General features: G+C 49.6%; 1 protein-coding gene across 1 annotated transcript in view; it reads right to left on the reverse strand.

The window, feature by feature from the left end:
• Lhx4 (LIM homeobox 4) overlaps positions 1-3,116 on the reverse strand; it is a 40,489-nt gene extending 37,373 nt beyond the window's left edge. The window contains exon 1 of the mRNA XM_021198644.2: positions 2,822-3,116. Coding sequence (XP_021054303.1) covers positions 2,822-2,897 — 76 coding nt within the window. The 5' untranslated portion in view covers positions 2,898-3,116. The remainder of the gene's footprint in view (positions 1-2,821) is intronic.
• Positions 3,117-11,236: the final 8,120 nt, after the last annotated feature.

Raw genomic sequence — 11,236 nt, forward strand, 5'->3', positions numbered from 1 at the left:
AGGGGTCCCTTCTTCTCCACCCCAGGTTAACTTGGGCATCACTGCCCGCCTTCCCCTCCCCCATTTCCCCCAATCTTTCCGAAGCCAACATCTGGACAGCCGCTGGAAGAAGTGCAGTTTATCAGAGAAGAGCGCAGTCTGCATCCTGCTGGAGGCCCTTTGAGCTGTGAAGCCAGGCAGGGACCTCTGAGGGGTGAAGCACAAAGGTTGCCACTGTGCAAAGAAGAGCCAACCTCGGAACCGACCTGTGGCAGAGCAGCACATAAGAGCTATAGTGCCGCGGGCAGACACTGGAGGGAGCAAAGTTACTCCAGCGGAGACATTTTCCCGAGGATTATGATTTTACCAGTCCCCAAACAGACAGGGTAATTTTTTTTTTCATTTCTTCCCTCCTTCCCCAAAGCCCTGGATTAAAAAATCCTTAAAAGTCCCTACAGTTTAGGACAACAGAGGTAACTGGGCTAGGGATCCATATACTATTGTCAAGTACTCTTGATGGTGGTTCTGAGAGATGGAAATACAGACAGCATCTGCTTGGCCCACTGGAGAGTCCTCTGAAAGAGTCTCTCTGTGCTATATCTTTTCTAGGGGTTGAGAGAGATCACAGCCTTAGGGTTACCCCTATTTCTCCTCCATGCCTACGGAAGGACCCCATACTCTTTCTGCATGGTTCTTAGATTATTAAGCCCTCCCTACCATCAGGAAAGAGGAGATTAATGTAAGTTGAAAGAAGGAACCATTCCAAACCTGTCTCCCAGTCACAGGGTAAAGCTGGTGGGTACATATGCTTGTGAGGGGAAGGAGAAAGAATGGTGAACTCTTCCAGGATTGGGCCCTTCGGTCTTGACTGTTGCCTTCTCCAACCTACCTTCTCTTTCTTCCACAGAACCCAAGAAAGACAAAAGGAAAGGCTGCTGCCCTTCCTTGGTTGGCTTTGCCCTTGGGAGTAAGTGGGCTCTCTCTTTCCCTCCCACACTCCCTCACTCCTTTCCTCCCTCTCTGCCCAGAGTTTTCTCTGCCTCCTTAAGTTTTCTGCAGTATGGGTCCAGACTCAGCCTTTGGAGAAGTGTATGAAGCTAAAATGATTTCCATGTCTTTTTTATTAAAGCAAGTTCCCGACATTCAATATTCCTGAGCAAAAGACACAAAAATCAAGACAATGTGAATTTTGTACATGACAAAAAAAATGTACCGTCAGAGGAGAGCCCAGAATCCGGACAGGATATCTGTGGAGGAAGTCATTAGAATACAGGTACTTAAGGAGGAGGACTGGAGTCACATCCCATATCCTTTATCCATCACAGACCGCCCTTATGAGTGCAGCATGAGTGGAACGTGAGTACCTTAGAAAGGGTTCGCTTTTGTGTTTGTGCAGGAGATGAGAACCTACAGGCTGTTTCTAGGTGGACTGTTGGAAGCAATCACTAACACTGCCTACAGAATACATTGACAGTCAATTCTCCGAGGTGCAGCGAACTTTGGATCCGTTCGCCAACAGGTGACACAAGAACTGTAGGCTACAGCCTAGGAACGACCTAAAACAGGCTCAAATGAAGCTATCTTTTCCATTTTCTTCTTAAAAACTTTACAATAAAGCTCAAGACATTGGCTGGACAGCCTGCCCTGAGATTTGCTGTTACAGAAGCCCTGCGATGGAGAGGCAGGGCGCAGGAGGGCGCGCTGCTGCGCCCGGGATCATAGGTAGTCTTCATCCCTGCGTGAGCCTGCTCTTACTTACAATAAACTCCTACCGCATCACTAAAGCAGTCGTAAGCGGAAGTGCAGTCTCTTGGCAAGCCCATCGAGGGAACCCTTCATCTCTCTAGGGTACCCAGAGGCACCTAGCCCAGTGCAGCCGTTTGTAAACCCAGACTTAACCAGGAGCCCGCAAGCGCGCGCTAAGCTTGAGGACCTGTTCAGGTCTCTGCACAGATTCCTTCTGTCTCTCTGTTTAGGAGTCGGAAATACAGACAGATTCCCTCCCGGAAAATCCCTGGCTTGTGTGCACATCCGTACAAACCAGAAACCTGGGGAGAGAGACCTGCCGTAACTAATTGCAGGCTCTGGAAGAAATTGAGAGAGCTAGCAAAGTGCCCACACGTCTGAGTCTCTCTCCCTCTTCCAGTCCCGCGCCACTAAGATTGCCTACCCTCGCCTAAGCAAAGGCTGCACGCCGAGTCCACAACTTCGTTCCAGAGCTTCTCGCCGCTGCATTCCTCCGCAAGCTGGAATGTGGCGAGTGCATTCGCTCACCCAGAGCAGTCTGCCGGTGGCGACACAGGCGGCTGGTGCCCCGTGCAGCAGTGACTGGGGATTCAACCAAGTGCTCGAACTGCCGAAACCAAGAGTGTGGCAGGGGGCTTCTGGACAGCCCTGCGACCCGGGACGCGCTCTCCAACTTCCCGCCAGCTGGGGTAAAGTTGCACCAGCGGTTCTGCGAGCTTTGGCCATTGCCGCAAAAGGTAATCAATTAGGGGACCACTTTTGCCCTCGGGCCTGGCCTGTAGCTGGAAACCTCTGTTGTCCCCAGACAGCATCCTCCCTAGGGTTCTCATAAAAGCCACGGCCCAAAGATGCTACTTTCTATATACCCTTGGGCCCTCCACGAGCAGTATCCCGGAAGCTTTCGTATTCGATCCCAAACTGCCAAGAGCCAAGCCCTTCAAACACTGACTGGTAGTACCCCAGCTCTGTGACCGCCCCTGCACCCCGACCCCTCCCGGCCAGTGCCCTGAACGGCGCGTCCGGCCTCCCCGCACCCGCTGAGGCTGTTAGCTGTCTTGTTATCAAATTAAATCAGCGAGAAAGGAGGGTGTCTTACGTTGCATCGGCACACCGAGCATCTCCGGGAGCCCCTTGACAGCCCCCTCCGCGGGGACAGCCGCGCTCTGCATCATCTTGGAGCCAGAGGCAGCAAGTCGCAGTCTACCGAGATCTCTCGTTCTCTCCCTTTGGCTGGATTCGGAAATTTGAAAATAATAATAAAACCAACCAGGCCGCTGAAGTCACAGAAGAAACCGAGCCCTCCGCCTCTCCAGGAGGACTCCACAAGCTGGCCGGCCCCCTCCCCCGCCAGTCCTCAGGCTGTTTCAAATCCCTTTGATCTCGCTCTCCGGGGCTGGTGCACATCCCGGGTTGAGGAGACGCTGTTGCTGCAGCTCTGGCTTCCCCCCCTCCCTTCCCCGCCCTCTTCTCTCCCCCTCCCCCTCCACCCTTCGCGTGCCGGCTGCCCGGGAGGCCGCGGTCACCCAAGCATTTTGATTCATTCACACTGCAGGAGCGGCCGTGACGTCGCTTTCCGCAGGGAAGCCCGCCCTCCAGCCAGTGCTGCCAACCCGGCAGCCCGCAGCAGACCCCCGGCTGGCCAGAGTGGAGGGCTAAGTTGGGAGGGGGGGGGAGTTCCGTAGCCCCGAATCTGGTCCGAGGTGCGGGAGGGCGGGGCCGCGTGTTGAGGGGCGGGGCCTTCAGCCCCTCCCCCACCCCGGCGTGCGGGCTCGGGCCCGGATATAAATACTGCGGCGGGCTGGGCCGCGGCAGCAGGTGGTCCCGGAGCGCAGGGACCGCGCCGGGCAGATTTCTGCCGGCTTTGGGGATTCCTGCCTCGTCCCCAGCATCGGTCCTCTAGGATCAAGGAGGGGGCGGGGTGGGCCAGGACCCGGCAGACCCTGGGTTGGCGCTCGGAGTTCAGAGCTTCTCCAGCCCATGGAGCGTGTTCTGTAACTGGATGAGTCCATCCATCCTCCACTTTTTTTTTTTTTTCCTGGCCAGTTCCTTTCCGGCCGGTACTAACCAGACCCTACTCTCTCTCCCCCGCGTCTGGCTGAGGCTGGGCCAGGGACAGCTCGTACTCGGCCGGGAACGCGCGAGTCACTCAGCGGGGCCGCCGCGGAGCTGGATGGAGGCAGGCGGCCTGGGCCGCGCACGGAGGTGGCTGGGCGCGGGTCTCCGTGCGCGCCCACACTCGCCTCGGCCTTCCGCCACAGTCGGCATTCTCACCACCCGGGGTCCAGTCCTAGTCCCACGCCTCCCCGCCGCGGGCCCTCCCAGCTGGCTTTCCAGCCGGCTTCCACCCAGATCCGCCCTCTCTGGCTCCTGGAGACCGCTCGGCCGAACCGGCTGCCACCGCGGGCACTTTGAACGATCCCTGGCCGCGTGTGCGCTGAGCGGAGGCGTGCACCCGGCCCCCGGGGCTGGCCAGCAAAGGGCATGCATTGCTGTTGTGTTTAGCACACACACACACACACACACACAAACGCGCGCGTTGAAAACTCATTCTTCCCGTGCTCATTCCTGGAGGCAATAAAGCAAAGATCAACGCTGGGACGAAGGAAGTCGCTAGCACTTTTTCCAAACACTTGACACCTCCTGACCTCCGGCGCGAGAAACCTACCGGGTCAGCCCTGGGCCCAGCCACCTCGACATTTACCATTCCTAATTTCCAACCCAATGGGATCCTGCGCTGAGAAGTTTTGTTTTTGTTTTTGTTTTTTTTTTTTTTACTGCTGGTGTTTTAGGGTTGGTGATGGAGAAGGATGGACAGTAAAAGGAGGGAGTGGCTGAGTGTGCTACTTAGGATCTGTGTCCAATGAGGTCATAGCAACTTCTACGGGTCCTAGCACTAACGAAGGTCCTGTCTTGCTGTTTACTGTGAGCTGTCTACACAAATTGAGAAAATACGGTGGAAATGCAAATTTCATTAGCAACCAAACACACAAGAAAATAAAAACAGTGTAGCCCCAACCGTTTGTTTATTGGTTTGTTTGTTTGTTTGACCACCTGGGAGGAAATAGGGTTTCAGTTAGTAAGGATGTTTATAAATGGTTCTCTCACAGGCATTGCTGTTGTCTTTATAAACTCTTAAGATCCATTTGGGAAGATATTTGAGGAAATTTATCCAAACCATAAAATTTTCCTGTATTTTAGTTCATGTAATTCCATTTTTGAGTGTTCAATACACAAAAGTAACCTAGAATATTTTTTAAAGCTTCATGGATGAAGAACTTTATTACTGCAGTATAATCTGGAGAGGAAATTTTCCCTAAATACCCGACAAAAGAAAATGGTTTGGAGAATCATATTAGATTTGCTAGGTATTATCTTAAGTACTTATTGAATCTGATTATTAGGTCTAGCAACATAGTAATACTGTGACAACCAATAAAAAATATTAGCTAATTAGAAAAGCAGGGGTAATACCCATTGTTCATTTGGGTGTGAAGAAAACAGGAAAAATCATAGCGAGAATATAAATGTCTTCTAAAGGCATTTTGACAATAGTTTGTCTGTTTTATGCTACTGGGGAAAAAATTCGAAGCATTGCATCTGCTGGGCATGTAGGCATGGGCTCTACCTTTGTAGAAAGTAGAAGAAAGAAAAGAAAGGCGAGGAAGGAGAAAGTAAGATGGAGAGAGCAGCAGACCAGGGGAGGGCTAGCTATTCAACAGAATGGAGCAAACAGCGCTATGAAGTCACTAGAAAGAATAGGGAATCTGCTGGAGTAGAAAATGTTAGGTATATGGTAGAAAGTTGGGGAAGAAATAATAAGACAGTTTGAATTTGAGAATTTTAAAAAATCATAACTAGAAAAATATGCTAAAATGTAAAAGTAGTCATCTATATAGTAGATAGTTTATTTTATTCTTTTTGCCTTCTTAAAGGCAAATTATTTTGCCATTGTTATAATCTCACATTATTTTACAAAGCAGGAAAAACTCATAAAATTGCTTTTAAGAACAGAGTGGGGAAAGGGAAGGAAATATATCAAAATACTATTCAAAAATCTATTTTCAAAGCATATTAGAGAAATGTACTATGAAGCAAATTTTCACATTCAAGATTTTCTGTTATACAGCTATATTTTTTCGGTAATGGTGGTAAACAATAGCCCATGTGTGAAATGTTCAGTAAATGTAGTAATTACTCACACATTGAGGATGACCTATAGCCTGGGTTACCTTGCTCTTGCTATGTAGCCAAAAATGGCCCCCGAATGCCTGATCCTCCTGCCTCTCCCCCTTCCAAGTGCCGAGATTGTAGGTATATAAGACCTTTCTTCAATCCACCCTTGCCCTGCCCCACCCTGATCTGAGACACTGTGTCTCACTTTGCAGGTCAAGCTGGCCTGGTCCACATTATGTATCTCAGGCTAGCCTCAAACCTGTGGAAATGCTCTTGCTCTCAACCTTCTGAGTAGTTACTTTATAATCTAAAATTATACTTTAAGCTGGGCAGTAGGGACACATGCCATTCATCCAAGTACTCAGGAGCCAGAGGCAAGTGGACCTCTGTGGGGGATGGGGGGAATAGGGGGGTGGGGGGTGGGTTCAAGGCCAGCCTGGTCTAGAGTGAGTTCCAGGATAGCCAAAGCTGGAGGAGCCATGTCTTGCAAAACCAATAAACAAACAAACAAACAAATAAATAAAATGAATAAATAAATAAATAAGTTCAAGACCAGCCTGGTCTAGAGTGAGTTCCAGGATAGCCAAGGCTACATAGAGGAGCTATGTCTTGAAAAACCAGTAAATAAATAAATAAATAAAATGCTATTTTTGTATCATCCTCTGCAACTCTTGTTCCCCTGGTATAGCCTGGCTGGGTGCTGCTTGCTTGTCCTTTGCAGGGTAATGGCCGGTCACCAAATAGGGGATAGTGTGACTAGGATTGGATGAAGTTGTCCTGGTGCTGATGTAGGGAATGCCAGTGTCACATCTGTCCCTTGACAGAAGACCCCTGCCTTTAGTTCTTGAACCTGTGAGCCACAGCCTCTCAACTCCATGGCACCCTCAAACCGACCCATAATGTGCTCCAACCAATAAATATTCTTGCCCTGGGCATCTGTTCCTGGGTGAGCCGCGTCTTATTCCCAGGGTTCTTCCATTTCACTTCCCTTAGGAGGCCTCTGCTTTTCTATTTGCCAGTAGGGAATCATGGGTTAAAAGCGGTCCTTAAACAGAACATTTAGTGTCTGGTGCAGACAGCAACCACAAGACCAACCGGTGTTTATTGAGTTACAACTGTACCAAGCCCCATGGTAAGTCTTCCCACCTGCACGCTCACCACAAGCAAGAAGAGGTACTTGGAGGATGAACAGACAGGCTAAGAGAGGCTGAGCAGCCTCTGCAGTGTCCTGCCCAGGAAGAGACAATGGCCAACTTCTACAAAGCCCCAGGATAAAGAAAGGCCCTGAGAACCCTGGGTGGGACTCAGAATTTAGGCCTCTACTTGATTCAGTTGCCTCTCCTCACCAAGCACCCAGGTTGGAAGGTGGGTGGTCTCTCAGGAACCACACTAGGGTCAGTTACCCTCAGATCCTATCTTTGGCTAAGAACCTTCCAGAAGGTAGGCCCCAGCAGACAGGCTGTGGTGATGGTGGTGGTGATGTGGCTTTCCTTGGGCCGGCCAGAGAAGTTGGTTAATAGCCAGCCCAAAGAATCTAGTACTTTCTAGCCATTTCTGGGAACCAAATCTGACACGTCAATGGATCTGATTCCAAGGGGGGCAAAAATCCAATTTAGGAGAATGATGATAGCTTGCGATTTGTCTACCACTTACATTTTACAAAGGTCCTCCATGTAGTTTATCTCATTTGATCTTCAACATCACGCTTGGGCTTGGGTCTGATTATCAGGAATCAGAGAGGTTAAGTGGTTTGCCTGAGGTCACAGAGCTAATAAGCTGCAGAGCCAACTGGAAATTAAATCCAGCCTTTTGACTCCCAGTGTGGAGCTCTTTCAGCTCTTGCAGACTTGTGTCTTCTAACCCTTATATTTTAGGATTTTGCGGAGTGGGCAAGCTCACCCTCCAAAGCTAGGAATCCCAGCCCCCTTTCCACTGAGGGAAAAAAAAAAGTCTCACTGCTCTTGCTCCTGTCACCCCATCTCTAATCATGCCCTCTTAGTCCCCATTCTTCCCCAGCACTTCCATCATTTGCATTTTGAGACTGTTTCCTTAATTATTCTGCCGCTGTGGCAAACCTGCTCTCCCAGGCTTTGTGGCATCCACTGATTTATCTCTGTCTGGATAACAGCCCCCGATTCTCCTCGGGGAGTTCAATTTTCATTCATTTTTCTGTAGGACTAGATTGATATAGACCCTCTGCCCCGGTCCATATTACTCATCTGGGCAGGGAGAACCGGGGAGACCACCCCTCCACCCAGCCCCTGGGGAGTGACTGTCTTGTTCAGGGAGCTGTGAGGAGTTCTCCAATAAAAGGACAGGGGCCTTTGCTCTTCTGCATCTGTCCACCCAGTCCTTCCAGTCATTTGTCACTGGCCCCTTTTGTGGACCCACCACTTTGTCATTTGTCTCCTCCTCTTCCCAGAACCTCAGAGGGGTCTCTCAGCCGGGATGCTGAGCAGAAGGCCATCCCTGCTCCACAAACCTGCCCCATGTCCTTGACAAAGCAACTTAAGGGACGTGGAAAAGACAAAATCCTCCACTTGAGTATTTCAGTCTCCCTCATTAAGTGACAGAAAACCAGAACAAGGGCACTAAAGATTCTTGATTCTTAGAAGAGTCAGGGAAATGGCACTCATTGGCAATGCTATTCAGACTGCCCCTCTGTGCTTACTTAATCCCCACAGATCTCCCCAGGTCTATTAACATCCCTGACCTACAGACAAGTGAAGTGGAGCACAGAGAAATCCAAGGGACATTCTTCAGGTTGCATAGGTGGCAAGCCAGTATGTACGTCCAGGTAGGCAGGCTCTTGTCTAGTCAGCATTATCAAATAAGTCTTCTGTGGGGCTCACTGGGCATGGATTCATGCAGTATACATGGCTCAGCAAGGCCAAGGCCTCCAAGAACCATCTGTGCCACCATTTTACCCCATGGATTGAGAACAGATAGGAGCTGGGAAGTGAATCCGGGGATTGGCCTTGTTTTACACTCAGAGTTATTGATCTTTATATCACTCAGAAATCTAGAGTGCCTACATCATTCACTCATGCACTCACTGGGCACCTACTATCCGCCAGCTCGATGGTTGGCCCTGGAAAGCAATGACTTGGGGTGCTCAAGCCATAGCGTACTTTCACAGTATGCCTGTGAGATAAAGCCAGCAGAGCTCTCTGGAGGCATCTGCCTTCTTTTCCTCAGACGAAATCAGAACTGGCTGTGGTTATAACATTCACATTTCAACTTGCGTATTCCCCTCCTTGGGGCAGCTGCAGGAAAGTTCCTGGCTTTTTTGATTTTTCAGTAGCCAGTTGGGAATAACAGGACTCTTCTTGCATGGTTTACCCAGAACTCCGAGGGAGCAACTTTAGAAATGCCAGTTAGCATCACAACTGGATACTAGAAACTCTCCTGGACTTTCAGTTTTTTAAACAGGTTCTCATATATACCTGGCTGTCTTGGAACTTGCTGTGTCACTGAAGGGTGACCTCGAACTTCTGATCCTGCCGCCTCCACCTCCCAAAATGCAGAGATTAAGATGTGTGTCGCTACACATAGTTTACTCAGTGTTGGGGATCCGTGCGTGCTAAAGCACTCTGTCGACTGAACTGTATCCCTAGCCCTGCCCTGGATGCTCTTGTCTGGAGATTGGGATTTGGGGGATCTTAGAGGTGAGCCCGTGCTCATGGACCTTCTCTGTCTTCCCCCTTGGATGTGGAGACTTGTTCTTCTCATTCGTCTTGTGGTCAGTATGCCCAAATTTCTCTGTGGGTATCATTTTCACTGTCTTGGAAACGTCCCTCTCCACCATGGAAAAGGCTACCTTGTCTTTGCTCTGTACAAAGGGTATGAGAAAAATACAGCTGGTGCCAGGTCTGCATCTTCTCTTCTGGGCCTGATCTACCCATATCACCTTGCAGCTACGCTTTCTCTGTTGTGTGTTTCTGAGTTACTATGTCCTCATCTTTATTTAAAGAACATTTTGGGGGCTCCTGATACCTTCTGCTGAGCCTTCCACCCCTTCCCATCTCCCTCTTCAAACTCTTGAACTGAGAGACTCCTGAACTCAAAAGATCCACTCAAGGAACCAATTTGCTAAAAAGCCCTCACAACTCCTTTCTTGCCTTTTTCCTCATGGAGGAAGGCAGTAGTAGGTTCTTTCTAAAGGAGACTGAAACTCAAGAGGGCCAAGCTGTCTCTTCTGAGACCCTAGGCTCAGGCCCAGAGTTTCTAAGGGTTTGGTTCATTTCCTCAGCTCATGGAGAGGACACTGCCCATGGGCAGCCAAGAGGGAAGAAGGCCCAGCCTGGCTGCATTTGAAATAGGTGCAGGTGTCAAAGCTAATCTATAAAACAACCCCTTCATCATCTCGGAGAGAGGTTTTTCCTGGAGGGGCTTAACTCAGCAGTTTCCTCTCAGGAACTGAATTACAACCAAAAAGTGTAGGAGCTTTTGATGTATGCAGAGGTAACAGGAAAAAGCCCAGGAGGCCTATGGGAGGAGATGCAAGAGACAGAAACCAGATTCCTGACACTGGAACCTGATGCACTTCAGGGTCAGTGCCAACTTAGCTCGCTGCTGGAGGCTTAACCACTGTGAGCCTCTACTTACCTGTTTGTGCAATGGGATTGCACATCATTCCAAACTCATAGTAGCACTAAAGGGACCTTTCATGTAAGCACCCCGCGGACAAACGCCAACTGTCTCTGGTGTCTGAGGACAGGGAACACAGCAGGTGTCACAATTGGACATTCCTTTGCGTGACACTGGCTTCCTATGACAAGCTCGCTCCTGCTCACTAACCTGTTTGCCTGAAAAATCAGTCAGCCAAGATGGGAACAGGAGATGGGACTAATTATAACTTTGGGCAATCAAGGAGGAAAGGCTAAGAGTTTGAGGGGAGAGATGGGGAGAGGACTTTAAACCTGATTCATTCCTATCTGTGCTTAAACAGGAATGCTGGTACTCAGAGAAGCCTCCTAATTGTTGGGGGAGGGGGATCATACATGATCCTGTATGAGAACATTCTAGAGTCTTACACCCCTGGCCCTTTAGATATCTCTATGCTTGTAGTCACATGGAGGTTTGGTTTAAATACTATAGATTCTGGATTGGTAGGTTTGATGTCTGTCATTCTGTTTCTCTAATGGCTTTCTAGCTGCTGCTGCTGCTGCTGCTCTGGCCCCTGAGCCTCACTGAATGCATCCCCCTTGAGGATTCTGCTGAGCTGTACAGTGGCCACTGACCGTATGTGGCCACGGAGCACATGGTCAGAATAGAGATGTGCTATAAACGTAAGTTTTGCATCAGATTCTGAAGGCTTAAAACATAGAAAAGAATA

Source organism: Mus pahari, chromosome 5 (genome assembly GCF_900095145.1).
Source record: "Mus pahari chromosome 5, PAHARI_EIJ_v1.1, whole genome shotgun sequence".
Classification (NCBI taxonomy): Eukaryota; Metazoa; Chordata; class Mammalia; order Rodentia; family Muridae; genus Mus; species Mus pahari.